The 15772-nt window shown below is 47.3% G+C and overlaps 1 protein-coding gene across 2 annotated transcripts; it reads right to left on the bottom strand.

The window, feature by feature from the left end:
* Positions 1–400: 400 nt before the first annotated feature.
* On the bottom strand, positions 401–14741 carry LOC137305223 (zinc-binding protein A33-like). 2 transcript variants are annotated; one of them, XM_067974066.1, is made up of 6 exons: positions 14060–14741; positions 12651–12737; positions 10077–10301; positions 4135–4157; positions 2864–2976; positions 401–1163 (listed from the first exon to the last, which is right to left on the bottom strand). In XM_067974066.1, exons 1-6 carry the CDS (start codon positions 14444–14446, stop codon positions 619–621), a joined length of 1380 nt encoding a protein of 459 aa, XP_067830167.1. In that variant the 5' UTR covers positions 14447–14741; the 3' UTR covers positions 401–618. The 2 variants fall into 2 exon arrangements, with proteins under 2 accessions (XP_067830167.1, XP_067830168.1); XM_067974067.1 differs by lacking the exon at positions 12651–12737.
* Positions 14742–15772: the final 1031 nt, after the last annotated feature.

Raw genomic sequence — 15772 nt, 5'->3', positions numbered from 1 at the left:
CACTTTTACCACCCTTTGAGTGAAGAAGTGTTTCCTAACTTCTCTCCTAAATAGCCTGGCTCTGATTTTAAGGTTATGTCCTCTTGTTCTAGATTCCCCCACCAGCGGAAAATGTTTCTCTCTATCTACCCTATCAATTCCTTTCAAAATCCTAAAAACCTCAATCAAATCACCCCTTAGCCTTCTATATTCCAGGGAATACAAGCCTAGTTTATGTAATCTCTCTTCATAATCTAACCCTTGAAGCCCTGGTAACATTCTGGTGAATCTGCGCAGCACTCCTTCCGAGGCCAATATATCCTTTCTAAGGTGCGGTGCCCAGAACTGTACACAGTATTCGAGATATGGTCTAACCAGGGCTTTCCAGGGAATAACTGGAAATGAAGAATTTTAACCTTAATGATTTTAATACTCTTTATTAGAAATAAATGAAAGTCACTCAAGTATTTGAGATACATTTTCATTTGAAGAACCAGTATTTAGTCAGTTAGTCAGAATCTATATTTACCACAATGGAAATGATTGACACATGGAAAACAAGTCTCAAAATAATTCAACAGATAATGGGAATGTGGATGAAGGGTCCCATAAACTTCACGTCACCCTTATGTCGATGTTCTACAGCTTCAAGTGAAAAAGCTTCAGCATTTCCTTGTCCTTGGACACCATTTCAGGGAAAGGCAGAAAGAAAGGGTAGATCTTCTCCGTGAATCGGTCAATGGAGGTATAGAGATGGGTCATGTCGTCGGCATTGTAAAAGGACACCTGTCCTCTCTCGTAGTCCACACAGACGCCAACCTTCTCCAGGTTTAGATTTGGACAGCACTCGGATTCCAGGGTATGTTGAGGCCCGTAGACATTCCCATTCCACAGTCGCAAGATCCAGAACCCGTTGGGCGGGGTCAGTGCGACGGCGTTGTGTCTGTCGACGGACTCTTTGGCTGCGCCGACGATCCACTGGCCGCTGCTCCCGACGTTGACCTCCCAGTAGTGTTTGCCCGATGTAAACCCTTCCCGTGCCAACACGCCACCATAATAACTGAATTGCTTGGGGTTGTAAGCGAACTGTTTCAACTTGGAGCGACCCTTCACCATGGTGTGATCCTTGGACAGAACAAGGCCCGAGTTTGCTGACTCCGAGTCCAGAGTCAACGGAGCAGGAGCTGCAAAATCCAGAGATCAATAAAGTGGTTTCGAAAGCCAAGATAAAAGTAAAAAGAAAAGGAGCAGAATATTCCCAGTCAATTAATCAGGAGCTGTGAGAGGTCGGAAGGTGTAAAAAGCTCGAACAAGTGTAACTTCAGCAGGAGATCGGCGAAGATGGAATTGAGTTGGACAGGAGGTCCCCCCCTCACCTTTTTAATTAGTACTTGTGTGAAGTGAGCTAGCGGAGTATTAATCTTGTGAGAGTTTAGTGCTCGTGGGAGTTCAGGCTAACACTATCTACATTTTCCAGTTAGACACAGTGGCAGTACAGGGAACCTTAGTGATGTGTGGCAGGGTTTAATTACTCAACACCCTGAAAAATGCGAGTGCAGGTAGATAAAGCCATATAAAAAAGGCAACCGACATTTTATGTCTTGTAGACATGGCGTACAGCACAAGATGAAGAAGTAATAATAAATTTGCACAAAACAGTGGTTAGGCCACGGTTGAAACATTGTGTGTAGTCCCATTATAGAAGGGACATTAAAACCACAGGAAGCATACGGCGTACAGTGCCAGAGATAGGACACCCTACTTATGAGGAGAGGCTTGAGATACTAAGAATATTTCCACTGGAGCAGAGAAGGCTGTCAGGAGATTTAGTAGAGATTTTTTTTTAATTAGAAAGGGTTTGGAATTGGGAAAGTGTTTTTATTGGGGTGAAAGTAAAGAGAGCACATTAATTTAAAATGATCGCTAAGAGAATGAGGGAAAAGGTTTGAAGAAATGTCGTTGTGGAGATGGCTGTTGGAGCACAGAACACTTTGCCAGATGGAGTCGGTGAGCAGAGACACTTGCATGTTTTAAGGGAAAATTGGATAAATATTTGAAGCAGAGGAAGATACAGGGCTACGGGGAGAGTTCTGTACACTGGGATTAACTTTAGATTGCTCTAACTAAGCTGGCACAGACGTAAAGGACTGAGTTGCCTCCTTCGGTATTGTAAACTTCTACAGCCTGAATTTAAGGAGAAGATCAGAGGAGGCACGAGTCAAAAATGAGGAAATTCGGAGTAAGAAGAAAAGTCAAGTGGCACTTTTCTCCGTGATGGAGTTGGGGAATAAGTTACCAGAAAGTGACGTTACAGCTGGGTTCAAGGGTCAATTGGGTGTGATTCTGGAAGGAGAAGGGATTGTGGGACATGAAGGTAAGATTTCCTATTCATTGACACTTGACAAAGGGGAAGAGGCAGACACTGAGCAGGAAGTGGAGGAATTTAGGGAAGGGACTACAATCATGTTAAAAGAGATTACTTCTTAAGAGCTTTTCGAAGGTAAGAAAACACAGGGAAAGGGAGGAGAGGAGGAGAAGAGAGGAAGGGAGGGGAGGGGAGAAGAGAAGAGGAGAGTGGGGAGGGGAGAAGAGGAGAGAAGGGGAGAGGAGAGGAAGGAAGGGGAAGGGAGAAGAGGAGAGGAGAGGAAGGGAGAGGAGAGGAAGGGAGTGGAGGGTAGGGGAGAGGAGAAGAGGAGAGGAAAGGAAGGGAGGGGAGGAGTGGGGAGAGGAGAGGAAGGGAGCGGAGGGGAGGGGAGGGGAGAAGAAGAGAGGAAGGGGAGGGAGGGGAGAAGAGGGAGGGAGGGGAGGGGAGAGGAGAAGAAGGGAGGGGAGAGGAGGGGAGGGGATGAGAGGGAGGGGAGGGGAGGGGAGGAGAGGACGTTACCTGGGCTGATGATATTCAGCATCTGTTTCCATGCTGTGTACTGTAGAGGCCCATTGAAATCCCCCAGATTCAGTTTGGGGGTCTTTAGTACAGGCTTTGTGTGCAAATCACATCTATAAAGCAAACATGAGCACTTTAATTGATTTTCAATAAATAATGAACACGCCAGGCAATAGTTTAGCAAAAGGTCCGAACATTGACTACACCGGAACAAAGAGTGAGACAACAGCTTCATTCACTGTGGAGGCTACGGGTGTAAATGTACCTTTCACGGCCGGGTGAAGAGTGGGTGATAGCGAATCGGCAGGTCCATTATACACCCCGCCAGATTTTCTTTTTCTATGACTGCCTCAGCTCTGTTTCTATGGTGATAATGAATCACAGCACAGTCAAAGGTCAGTCAATGAGAAACAGCTGAAAGGAGCCTTAACACAACCAAGGTCATCAGTTGTTTACTGAAAGAAGTTTCATTCTTGCCATAAGGTGACCAGAACTTAATTCATGTCTGTCAGTCTTTGTATGTGGCATTGATACAATAAGTGCCTCACCTTCACCAACTTTAAAGTGATTGGCAAAAGAACCAAAGGTGACATGAGGAAAAACTCTTTTACACAGTGAGTGGTTAGGATCTGGAATGTACTGCCTGAGGGGGTGGTGGAGGCAGATTCAATCATGGCCTTCAAAAGGGAACTGGATAAGTACTTGAAAGGAAAAAAAATTGCAGGGCTACGGGATAGGGCGGGGAAGTGGGACTAGCTGGATTGCTCTTGCATACAGCTGGCACAGACTCGATGGGCCGAATGGCCTCCTTCCGTGCTGTAACCTTTCTATAATTCTATGATTCTAATACTGTTTCAGCAATAATGCACAGGGTAACTTAAGTTTGTCTTTAACCCGTGCCATCCCTGACCTGGGAGTGTTTGATGGGACAGTGTAGAGGGAGCTTTACTCTGTATCCAACTCATGCTGTACCTGCCCTGGGAGATTTGATGGGACAGTGTAGAGGGAGCTTTACTCTGTATCTAACCCGTGCTGTACCTGACCTGGGAGTGTTTGATGGGACAGTGTAGAGGGAGCTTTACTCTGTATCTAACCCGTGCTGCACCTGACCTGAGATTGTTTTTGAAAACAGTGTTCAGCAATGTTGCAGAACTATGGGCACCAATTGTCTGCCCTCTGAATCGGGAGTGATGTGTGTTTTGGGATGAGATCATGAAAATGCAAAGAAAAAGAAGAAAAACAAAAAAGAAATTAGTAAATAAGTTAGGTACCTCTGAAGAAGGCTTTTAATTTCCTGAAAAAAAATGAAAGAAAACGTGACTTTAACATTGTGCCATCACAGTGCGGTCAGTGAGCATATCTGCATTGTCACTTGCTAATTAAGTGTATAATTTCAATATACTATTCGACCAGAAAACAGGGAATTTTATTCTGAATTTAGCAAATGGTGTAATTCACCTGGGAGCCCTACTTTCGATGGATACTGAGAGACATCAGCATAGAGAGTTGGATAAAGGTGAGACAGAGTGTGGTGATACTGGGAGACATCAGCATAGAGAGTTGGATAAAGGTGAGACAGAGTGTGGTGATACTGGGAGACATCAGCATAGAGAGATGGATAAAGGTGAGACAGAGTGTGGTGATACTGGGAGACATCAGCATAGAGAGATGGATAAAGGTGAGACAGAGTGTGGTGATACTGGGAGACATCAGCATAGAGAGATGGATAAAGGTGAGATTGAGTGTGGTGATACTGGGAGACATCAGCATAGAGAGATGGATAAAGGTGAGACAGAGTGTGGTGATACTGGGAGACATCAGCATAGAGAGATGGATAAAGGTGAGACAGAGTGTGGTGGTACTGAGAGACACCAGCATAGAGAGTTGGATAAAGGTGAGATTGAGTGCGGTGATACTGGGAGACACCAGTATAGAGAGTTGGATAAAGGTGAGACAGAGTGTGGTGATACTGAGAGACATCAGCATAGAGAGTTGGATAAAGGTGAGACAGAGTGTGGTGATACTGGGAGACATCAGCATAGAGAGATGGATAAAGGTGAGACAGAGTGTGGTGGTACTGAGAGACACCAGCATAGAGAGATGGATAAAGGTGAGACAGAGTGTGGTGATACTGGGAGACATCAGCATAGAGAGATGGATAAAGGTGAGACAGAGTGTGGTGATACTGGGAGACATCAGCATAGAGAGATGGATAAAGGTGAGACAGAGTGTGGTGATACTGGGAGACATCAGCATAGAGAGATGGATAAAGGTGAGACAGAGTGTGGTGGTACTGAGAGACACCAGCATAGAGAGTTGGATAAAGGTGAGATTGAGTGCGGTGATACTGGGAGACACCAGCATAGAGAGTTGGATAAAGGTGAGACAGAGTGTGGTGATACTGGGAGACATCAGCATAGAGAGATGGATAAAGGTGAGACAGAGTGTGGTGATACTGGGAGACATCAGCATAGAGAGATGGATAAAGGTGAGACAGAGTGTGGTGGTACTGAGAGACACCAGCATAGAGAGTTGGATAAAGGTGAGATTGAGTGCGGTGATACTGGGAGACATCAGCATAGAGAGTTGGATAAAGGTGAGACAGAGTGTGGTGATACTGGGAGACATCAGCATAGAGAGTTGGATAAAGGTGAGATTGAGTGCGGTGATACTGAGCGACACCAGCAGAGAGAGATGGATAAAGGTGAGATTGAGTGTGGTGATACTGGGAGACACCAGCAGAGAGAGATGGATAAAGGTGAGATTGAGTGTGGTGATACTGGGAGACATCAGCATAGAGAGTTGGATAAAGGTGAGACAGAGTGTGGTGATACTGGGAGACATCAGCATAGAGAGTTGGATAAAGGTGAGATTGAGAACGGTGATACTGGGAGACATCAGCATAGAGAGTTGGATAAAGGTGAGATTGAGTGTGGTGATACTGGGAGACATCAGCATAGAGAGTTGGATAAAGGTGAGACAGAGTGTGGTGATACTGGGAGACATCAGCATAGAGAGTTGGATAAAGGTGAGGTTGAGTGTGGTGATACTGGGAGACATCAGCATAGAGAGTTGGATAAAGGTGAGACAGAGTGTGGTGATACTGGGAGACATCAGCATAGAGAGTTGGATAAAGGTGAGGTTGAGTGTGGTGATACTGGGAGACATCAGCATAGAGAGTTGGATAAAGGTGAGATTGAGTGTGGTGATACTGGGAGACATCAGCATAGAGAGTTGGATAAAGGTGAGACAGAGTGTGGTGATACTGGGAGACATCAGCATAGAGAGTTGGATAAAGGTGAGGTTGAGTGTGGTGATACTGGGAGACATCAGCATAGAGAGATGGATAAAGGTGAGACAGAGTGTGGTGGTACTGAGAGACACCAGCATAGAGAGTTGGATAAAGGTGAGATTGAGTGCGGTGATACTGGGAGACACCAGCATAGAGAGTTGGATAAAGGTGAGACAGAGTGTGGTGATACTGGGAGACATCAGCAGAGAGAGTTGGATAAAGGTGAGATTGAGTGTGGTGATACTGGGAGACATCAGCATAGAGAGTTGGATAAAGGTGAGATTGAGTGTGGTGATACTGGGAGACATCAGCATAGAGAGTTGGATAAAGGTGAGACTGAGTGTGGTGATACTGGGAGACACCAGCAGAGAGAGTTGGATAAAGGTGAGACAGAGTGTGGTGATACTGGGAGACATCAGCATAGAGAGTTGGATAAAGGTGAGACAGAGTGTGGTGATACTGGGAGACATCAGCATAGAGAGTTGGATAAAGGTGAGACAGAGTGTGGTGATACTGGGAGACATCAGCATAGAGAGTTGGATAAAGGTGAGACAGAGTGTGGTGATACTGGGAGACATCAGCATAGAGAGTTGGATAAAGGTGAGACAGAGTGTGGTGATACTTGGAGACACCAGCAGAGAGAGTTGGATAAAGGTGAGATTGAGTGTGGTGATACTGGGAGACATCAGCATAGAGAGTTGGATAAAGGTGAGACTGAGTGTGGTGATACTGGGAGACACCAGCAGAGAGAGTTGGATAAAGGTGAGACAGAGTGTGGTGATACTGGGAGACATCAGCATAGAGAGTTGGATAAAGGTGAGACAGAGTGTGGTGATACTGGGAGACATCAGCATAGAGAGTTGGATAAAGGTGAGACAGAGTGTGGTGATACTGGGAGACATCAGCATAGAGAGTTGGATAAAGGTGAGACAGAGTGTGGTGATACTGGGAGACATCAGCATAGAGAGTTGGATAAAGGTGAGACAGAGTGTGGTGATACTTGGAGACACCAGCAGAGAGAGTTGGATAAAGGTGAGACAGAGTGTGGTGATACTGGGAGACATCAGCATAGAGAGTTGGATAAAGGTGAGACAGAGTGTGGTGATACTGGGAGACATCAGCATAGAGAGTTGGATAAAGGTGAGACAGAGTGTGGTGATACTGGGAGACATCAGCATAGAGAGTTGGATAAAGGTGAGACAGAGTGTGGTGATACTGGGAGACATCAGCATAGAGAGTTGGATAAAGGTGAGGTTGAGTGTGGTGATACAGGGAGACATCAGCATAGAGAGTTGGATAAAGGTGAGGTTGAGTGTGGTGATACTGGGAGACATCAGCATAGAGAGTTGGATAAAGGTGAGGTTGAGTGCGGTGATACTGAGCGACACCAGCAGAGAGAGTTGGATAAAGGTGAGATTGAGTGCGGTGATACTGAGCGACACCAGCAGAGAGAGTTGGATAAAGGTGAGATTGAGTGCGGTGATACTGAGCGACACCAGCAGAGAGAGATGGATAAAGGTGAGACAGAGTGTGGTGATACTGAGAGACACCAGCAGAGAGAGTTGGATAAAGGTGAGACAGAGTGTGGTGATACTGGGAGACATCAGCATAGAGAGTTGGATAAAGGTGAGGTTGAGTGTGGTGATACTGGGAGACACCAGCAGAGAGAGTTGGATAAAGGTGAGATTGAGTGTGGTGATACTGAGAGACATCAGCAGAGAGAGATGGATAAAGGTGAGATTGAGTGTGGTGATACTGGGAGACACCAGCAGAGAGAGTTGGATAAAGGTGAGGTTGAGTGTGGTGATACTGGGAGACACCAGCAGAGAGAGTTGGATAAAGGTGAGATTGAATGTGGTGATACTGAGAGACATCAGCAGAGAGAGATGGATAAAGGTGAGATTGAGTGTGGTGATACTGGGAGACACCAGCAGAGAGAGTTTGATAAAGGTGAGATTGAGTGTGGTGATACTGAGCGACACCAGCATAGAGAGTTGGATAAAGGTGAGATTGAGTGCGATGATACTGAGAGACACCAGCAGAGAGAGTTGGATAAAGGTGAGATTGAGTGTGGTGATACTGAGAGACACCAGCAGAGAGAGATGGATAAAGGTGAGGTTGAGTGTGGTGATACTGAGCGACACCAGCAGAGAGAGTTGGATAAAGGTGAGATTGAGTGCGGTGATACTGAGAGACACCAGCAGAGAGAGATGGATAAAGGTGAGATTGAGTGCGGTGATACTGAGAGACACCAGCAGAGAGAGTTGGATAAAGGTGAGATTGAGTGCGGTGATACTGAGAGACACCAGCAGAGAGAGATGGATAAAGGTGAGACAGAGTGTGGTGATACTGAGAGACACCAGCAGAGAGAGTTGGATAAAGGTGAGACAGAGTGTGGTGATACTGAGAGACACCAGCAGAGAGAGATGGACAAAGGTGAGATTGAGTGTGGTGATACTGAGAGACACCAGCAGAGAGAGTTGGATAAAGGTGAGATTGAGTGCGGTGATACTGAGAGACACCAGCAGAGAGAGATGGATAAAGGTGAGACAGAGTGTGGTGATACTGAGAGACACCAGCAGAGAGAGTTGGATAAAGGTGAGATTGAGTGTGGTGATACTGAGAGACACCAGCAGAGAGAGTTGGATAAAGGTGAGACAGAGTGTGGTGATACTGAGAGACACCAGCAGAGAGAGATCGATTACAGGTTAGACTGAGAACAGTGATACTGAGAGACACCAGCAGAGGGAGGTGGATAAAAGTGAGACACCCTCACAGGAAATTACACCCCAGTCAGTTAGTTTCAATTTCTGTCATTTGATCGATGCTGTGTGAATGGAAACAGCAATTTGTTATTGTTTCTTTGATAGGTGGCAGGACAATTTGATAAAGTTTTTTAAAAAGCATACAGGATTCTGGGCTTTATAACTAAAGGCTTAGAATACGAAAGCAAGGATGTAATGAAGGTGAGACTGAGTGCAGTGAGCCATACAGAGAGACACTCCAGCGGAGGCTGAACCAGTGTTTTACAAAGGTTTAGCATAACATCCTTGCTTTCGTATTCTAAGCCTTTAGTTATAAAGCCCAGAATCCTGTATGCTTTTTAAAAAACTTTTCAAATTGTCCTGCCACCTATCAAGGAAACAATAACAAATTGCTGTTTCCATTCACACAGTAGCTATCAAATGACAGAAATTGAAACTAACTCACTGGGTGTAATTTCCTGTGAGGGTGTAATTGAAAAGTTACCACCGAAATTATGCCCTTTCATGTGCCCATTATGCCGATGTTTATTTACATCCAAATTTCCTGCCAATCTCATTAGTATACACTGGAACTTAGAGATCAGTGGAAACAATCTGAACTCACACTATATATTACTTTTTTAAGTAAGAAAAATTAAAGTTTCAGGCCATTTAACTGTCATTCATTCACATCACGATTAACAACATACAATTTTGGAATTTTTACAATTTTTGTTGTGACTCATACTGAAGCCACAAAAATGCATTGAAAGAAACAGAAAATACAGAGCAGATCTGAGTGGGAATAATTTTTTTTTTAAATGCTTGAACAATCGCAATAAAACCCCAGAAAAATGACTTTGTTTTCTGCTGCACCCAGAATTCTGGGCTTCATTTTACACCCGTTTTGAACTGGCGTAATTGCAGGAAATTTGCGTGTAAGGCTCTTTTGCCCATGGGGGGGAGCGGAGCCATTATAATGAGCCTAGATGCGTTCGGACGCAGAGATCGATAGGGGCACAATGGAGTGAGTAAATTTGGGTGGAGGGCAGTTACGTGCATGGCGCACCTGCGCCCGAGTTTCCTCGATCTTTTACACCCGGGAGATTGCACCGGGTGCAGAAACATGGCAGATTCTGCCCCGTTATTTTGGAGGGGTCCTAAGGTCGGTTCTTACCCTCAGAAGCCGCGTCTTCTCTTGCATTGATTGAATGTCTTCGAGAGCCTGCTCGATGGGGACGCACCTCTCCGAGATCAGCATCATGTTTCCCACTAGCTGACTGACCACAGTCTCCGTCTCGCCTTTCAGCCTTTGGATCAGCGCGCGCTCCCGCTGCTGGAGAAACCGCTGCAGTTCCCCAAACTCCGACACAATCTGATCCTCCAAATCGTTCGAAAGTTCCTGGAACGATTGGTGTAAAGTCGTAAGTCATCATGAACGTACTGGGTCTGTTCATTGACAATCAATAAAGTGAACATTTCCTACAGTCATCCCGTAATCTAAAACAGCAACACTGGTGTTAAAATCCGTGTTGATGTGTATCTTTTAATCGGGCCTGTTAATAGGGAGATAACACTAAGACTGCATCTTATGGAGAATGAGCCTTTCATTTTACATTTCTCTGCATTTTCTTTCCAACTGGCTTGGTCCTGTTCTCTCTGGCTATGTATAAAGGAGACCATGTAAAAAAAAAAGAAAGACTTGCATTTATATAGCGCCTTTCACAACCTCAGGACGTCCCAAAGCTTTGCAGGCGGTGACTTTTGAAGTATAGTCACTCTTGTAATATAGGAAACACGGCAGCCAGTTTGCACACAGCAAGGTCCCACAAACAGCAATGAGATAAATGACCAGATAATCTGCTGTTTATTGAGGGATAAATATTGTCCAGGACATTGGGGAGAACTCCCCTGCTCTTCTTCAAAATAGTGCCATGGCATCTTTTACATGCACCTGAGAGGGCAGATAGGGCCTCAGTTTAACGTTTCATCTGAAAGACAACACCTCCAACAGTGCAGCACTCCCTCAGTGCTGCCCCTCCGACAGTGCAGCACTCCCTCAGTACTGCCCCTCCGTCAGTGCAGCATTCCCTCAGTACTGACCCTCTGACAGTGCAGCACTCCCTCAGTACCGCCCCTCCGACAGTGCAGCATTCCCTCAGTACTGACCCTCTGACAGTGCAGCACTCCCTCAGTACTGCCCCTCCGTCAGTGCAGCATTCCCTCAGTACTGACCCTCTGACAGTGCAGCACTCCCTCAGTACTGACCCTCTGACAGTGCAGCACTCCCTCAGTACTGCCCCTCCGTCAGTGCAGCATTCCCTCAGTACTGACCCTCTGACAGTGCAGCACTCCCTCAGTACCGCCCCTCCGACAGTGCAGCATTCCCTCAGTACTGACCCTCTGACAGTGCAGCACTCCCTCAGTACTGCCCCTCCGTCAGTGCAGCATTCCCTCAGTACTGCCCCTCCGTCAGTGCAGCATTCCCTCAGTACTGCCCCTCCGACAGTCCAGCACTCCCTCAGTACTGACCCTCTGACAGTGCAGCACTCCCTCAGTACTGCCCCTCCAATAGTGCAGCATTCCCTCAGTACTGCCCCTCCAACAGTGCAGCACTCCCTCAGTACTGCCCCTCCGTCAGTGCAGCACTCCCTCAGTACTGACCCTCTGACAATGCAGCACTCCCTCAGTACTGCCCTACCGACAGTGCAGCACTCCCTCAGTACTGACCCTCTGACAATGCAGCACTCCCTCAGTACTGCCCTACCGTCAGTGCAGCACTCCCTCAGTACTGACCCTCTGACAGTGCAGCACTCCCTCAGTACTGACCCTCTGATCGTGCAGCACTCCCTCAGTACTGACCCTCTGACAGTGCAGCACTCCCTCAGTACTGCCCCTCCGTCAGTGCAGCACTCCCTCAGTACTGACCCTCTGACAGTGCAGCACTCCCTCAGTACTGCCCCTCCGTCAGTGCAGCACTCCCTCAGTACTGACCCTCTGACAGTGCAGCACTCCCTCAGTACTGACCCTCTGATAGTGCGTGTGACCCTCAGGTGTGTCAAACACTAGCTACATATAAGGGTGCAGTTTATAAAGCAGTTACTTGCAGGGTTCTCAATGCAAATGTCTGTAAAGGCTTCATGCATTCAATGGGAGCCTTGAACATAACATTGCCATTTTTTTACCCTTATACCTCAAGCTGGCACTTTAACATCAGCCATGGCTCAGTGGGTAGCACTCTTGCCTCTGAGTCAGAAGGTTATGGGTTCAAGTCTCACTCTGGAGACTTGAGCACAAAATCTATGTTGACACTCCAGTATAGTGCGGTGCTGTCCTTTGGATGAGACATTAAACTGAGGTGCCCTCTCAGGTGGATGTAAAAGATCCCCTGGCCACTATTTTGAAGAAGAGCAGGGGAGTTCGTTCTCCCTACTATCCTGGCCAATATTTGTCCCTCAACCAACATCATTAAACAGATGATCTGGTCATTATCACATTGCTATTTGTGGGATCTTGCTGTGCGCAAATTGGTTGCCTCGTTTCCTACATTACAACAGTGACTGCAGCGAAAGTGCTTCATTGGCTGTAAAGCGCTTTGGGACATCCTGAAGCCGTGAAAGGCGCTATATAAATGCAAGTTCTTTCTTTATAGAAAGAGGCCATTCAGCCCATCGTACCTTTGAAAGAGCTATCCCAATTAGTCCCACTCTTTCCCCATAGCCCTGCCAATTGTTTACCGATAAAATCTCACCAGGGTCTCGGAGACCTTCATTCCCATTGCTGCGTGATTGTCGCGATATTCCTTTAGCCTCTTCTGGAGCAGCTGAATCGAACTCTCCTTGAAAGAGAAAAAATATTGGCAGTGTCACCTCAGCAGTTGTCATTTGGAGACTTAAAGGTTAACATGGAGGTCTTAAAGGGGCAGCCCACCCATTCTATGCCTTATCGTCAAAAAATGGCCAACATTCTATGTTTGCTTTCCAAGTACTCAATGCGATGACGTAACTTGTGGAAATACATCATCACGCAAATTGTCCGCGGCAAAAATTGACCGATTTTTTTTCCCACTTCTCTTTCCATCTGCCCCCTCCTCTTCCTGAAGGGGGTGACGCCTCGCTGAGGTACAGTTCTACAGGAGCTGTCTGCAGCCCCACCCTCGCCTCACCTACCATTCATACGTCACAGGTCTAAACTAAGGGAGGAAATGTCCATTCCATTTCTGCCCAATTTCAGGTGGGTTCAAGGGGCAGGCGGGAGCAGGAAATTGGCTCGGGGAGCTGTTCTGTTGGTGAAACTCTGGTCGCTGTCCTTTCCGGCACCTTCCGTGGGAAGTGGAGATGAGTGTTTGACACGCCCGCCTAAATCTGACCCGTTGTACTCAAAATGGGCAGTAATAAAATAAAGATTGGCATTTATATAGCGCCTTTCATGACCTCAGGCCGTCCCAAAGCACTTTACAGTCAATGGAGTACTTTTGAAGTGTGGTCACTGTTGTAATGTAGGAAACGCGGCAGCCGATTTGCGCACAGCAAGATCCCACAAACAGCAGTGTGATTAGGACCAGATAATCTGTATTTTTAGTGAGGGATAAATATTGGCCAGGACACGAGGAGAACTCCCCTGCTTTTCTTCAAAATGGTGCCATGGGATCTTTTACGTCCACCTGAGACGGCAGACGGGGCCTTGGTTTAATGTCTCATCTGAAAGACGGCACCTTGGACAGTGCGGCACTCCCTCAGTTCTGCACTGGGAGTGTCAGCCTAAATTTAGTGCTCAAGTCTCTGGAGTGGGACTTGAACCCACAACCTTCTGACTCAGAGTGCTACCATCTGACATCTTAGGAGCACCCCAATTGGCAAGGGAAGGGGCAAGATCAAAGGTGTCACTCCCGATCATCAGGCAGCGACTCCCCTCCCGCTGAGGGTAGCTGTGATGCTCCCTCCTCCCACCCTCCCCACCATTGACCAGTCTACCATCGCCCAGAGGGAGGCATGATGAGCCATCACTTGGGCGAAGGGTATAAGGGTACGAGGTGTCCATTCAAACTGACCCCCAGCAAAGACATCGATTGCGCCAGGACCAGAGGGGAGGACCACTGAGGGGTGGGTGGGTGGGAAGGGTGATTAAGAGGAAGATGTAAATACTCCCTAACAATCCCACCTTGCAGGCTCCATAAGCGGTCTTTATGACGTCGCAGGTGTGGTCCCTGTGCTGCTCGGTTCTGGAGCAAGCCCGGCAGATGAGCTGCAAATCGTCCGAGCAGAACAGCCGGAGTTCCTCCCGGTGGACCTCGCAGGTCAGCTTCGGGCCTCCCAGCTGCCGGAAGTCCTCCACGATGTTCGCCAGCAGTCGATTGCTCCGGACGCCCTGCCTGTTGCTGTCCTGGCGGCACTGGGGACAGGAGAATTTCCTGGAGTCGCCCAACTCCGCCCAGGAGTTCAGGATACAGCCTTTGCAGAAATTGTGGCCGCAGTCCAGGGTCACCGGCTCTGTGAAGAAGTCAATGCAGATCGGGCAGCTGAGATCTGCTCTCAGATTATCAGCCATCTCTCCTCGCTGCTTGTCTTTCTCTCTGTCAGTGACCCTCACTCTCTAGCTCTCTTTTCTCTGTCTCGTTTTCGCTTTCTGTTTTTCTTTCTCTTGTTCCCCCGTGCTCTGTCTTTCCTCTGTACTGTCTGTCTCTACTTGCACATTTACCTGTTTCTCTCTGTCTCTCTGGCGGTCTCTTTCTGTCTCTCCGTGTTGCTTGTCTCCCTCTCCCTGAAGTGCTGTGCTCTCGTCTGTGAATGTTCTTACTTGCGGTTTCTATTTCTTAAAAGTACTTCCTCCTGGTAACATAGCTGCTATTTCCTCCGTTCCCATGTAAGTACTGTGCACACTTCAGGGGGGATTCCGATGTTGCAACACATCGCACAAGTTCTTGTGTTTTAACATGCAGGCTTTTGACTATCACACAGACAGGCAAAAGTTGACTTGACATTGACAGAGGGAGAGACAGTCCGTGAATTCAAATCAAGGGGTTGATTTTAAACTCCAAGAAGGGGTGGGTTGGGGGCCGGGTGGGAGTTGAAAATAGTTGTTTTTTGGGTCGCGGCCGCAACCTGGCTTTATTTCGGAGTTTAACTTGGGCACGTAAAAGTCCCACTGGGAATGCAAAGTCCGAAAATTTTGCAGTTGCGACCCCAAAAAACAACTATTTTCAACTCCCGCCCGCCCCCAACCCACCCGTTCTTGGGGGTTAAAATTACCCTCCCCAACTCTTTTCAACCAATTGTAGGGCTGGGTTGGGGGGGGGGGGGCATCGGGGAGTTTCTGCTCACCTGCCACCACTTCATCAAGCAAAACCATTTGCTGGCCACCTGCTTGTCCAGAGAGCATAGGTCAAGCTAAAATGGCCAATGTTTGGCTCAAGTCCCACACACAATGTCCTTGACCCTCAATGACTCAGAAGCGAACCAGCAAGCCATTCGATTGTTAAGGGCCGGCCAATCCATGCAGCCTTCCAACATCCTGAGAACAAGTATAAAATCCAAAGGAGTTTATTGAAGGTTATCGTGAGGTCAATGGGATCAGCAGCCATTGTCTTAATGGCTGTGTCTTCAGTGCAATGCTTGAGGCTGGTATACAGTGTAGAGACTAGCTACTGACCTGGGAGTGTTTGATGGGACAGTGTAGAGGGAGCTTTACTCTGTATCTAACCCGTGCTGTACCTGACCTGGGAGTGTTTGATGGGACAGTGTAGAGGGAGCTTTACTCTGTATCCAACCCGTGCTGTACCTGACCTGGGAGTGTTTGATGGGACAGTGTAGAGGGAGCTTTACTCTGTATATAACCCATGCTGTACCTGACCTGGGAGTGTTTGATGGGACAGTG

This window comes from Heptranchias perlo, chromosome 39, assembly GCF_035084215.1.
Source record: "Heptranchias perlo isolate sHepPer1 chromosome 39, sHepPer1.hap1, whole genome shotgun sequence".
Classification (NCBI taxonomy): Eukaryota; Metazoa; Chordata; class Chondrichthyes; order Hexanchiformes; family Hexanchidae; genus Heptranchias; species Heptranchias perlo.
This window is presented reverse-complemented; position numbering and strand designations above follow the sequence as displayed.

Bases quoted from the DNA above. Each gene is read 5' to 3' on its own strand.
- LOC137305223 (XM_067974066.1), bottom strand. From the start codon at position 14,446: ATGGCTGATAATCTGAGAGCAGATCTCAGCTGCCCGATCTGCATTGAC. The intron at 10,302-12,650 runs GTGAGATTTTAT...CAATCGTTCCAG, and splicing joins TGAAGGTCTCCGAGACCCTG to GAACTTTCGAACGATTTGGA. The intron at 1,164-2,863 runs GTAACGTCCTCT...TGGATTTTGCAG, and splicing joins GCTGAATATCATCAGCCCAG to CTCCTGCTCCGTTGACTCTG.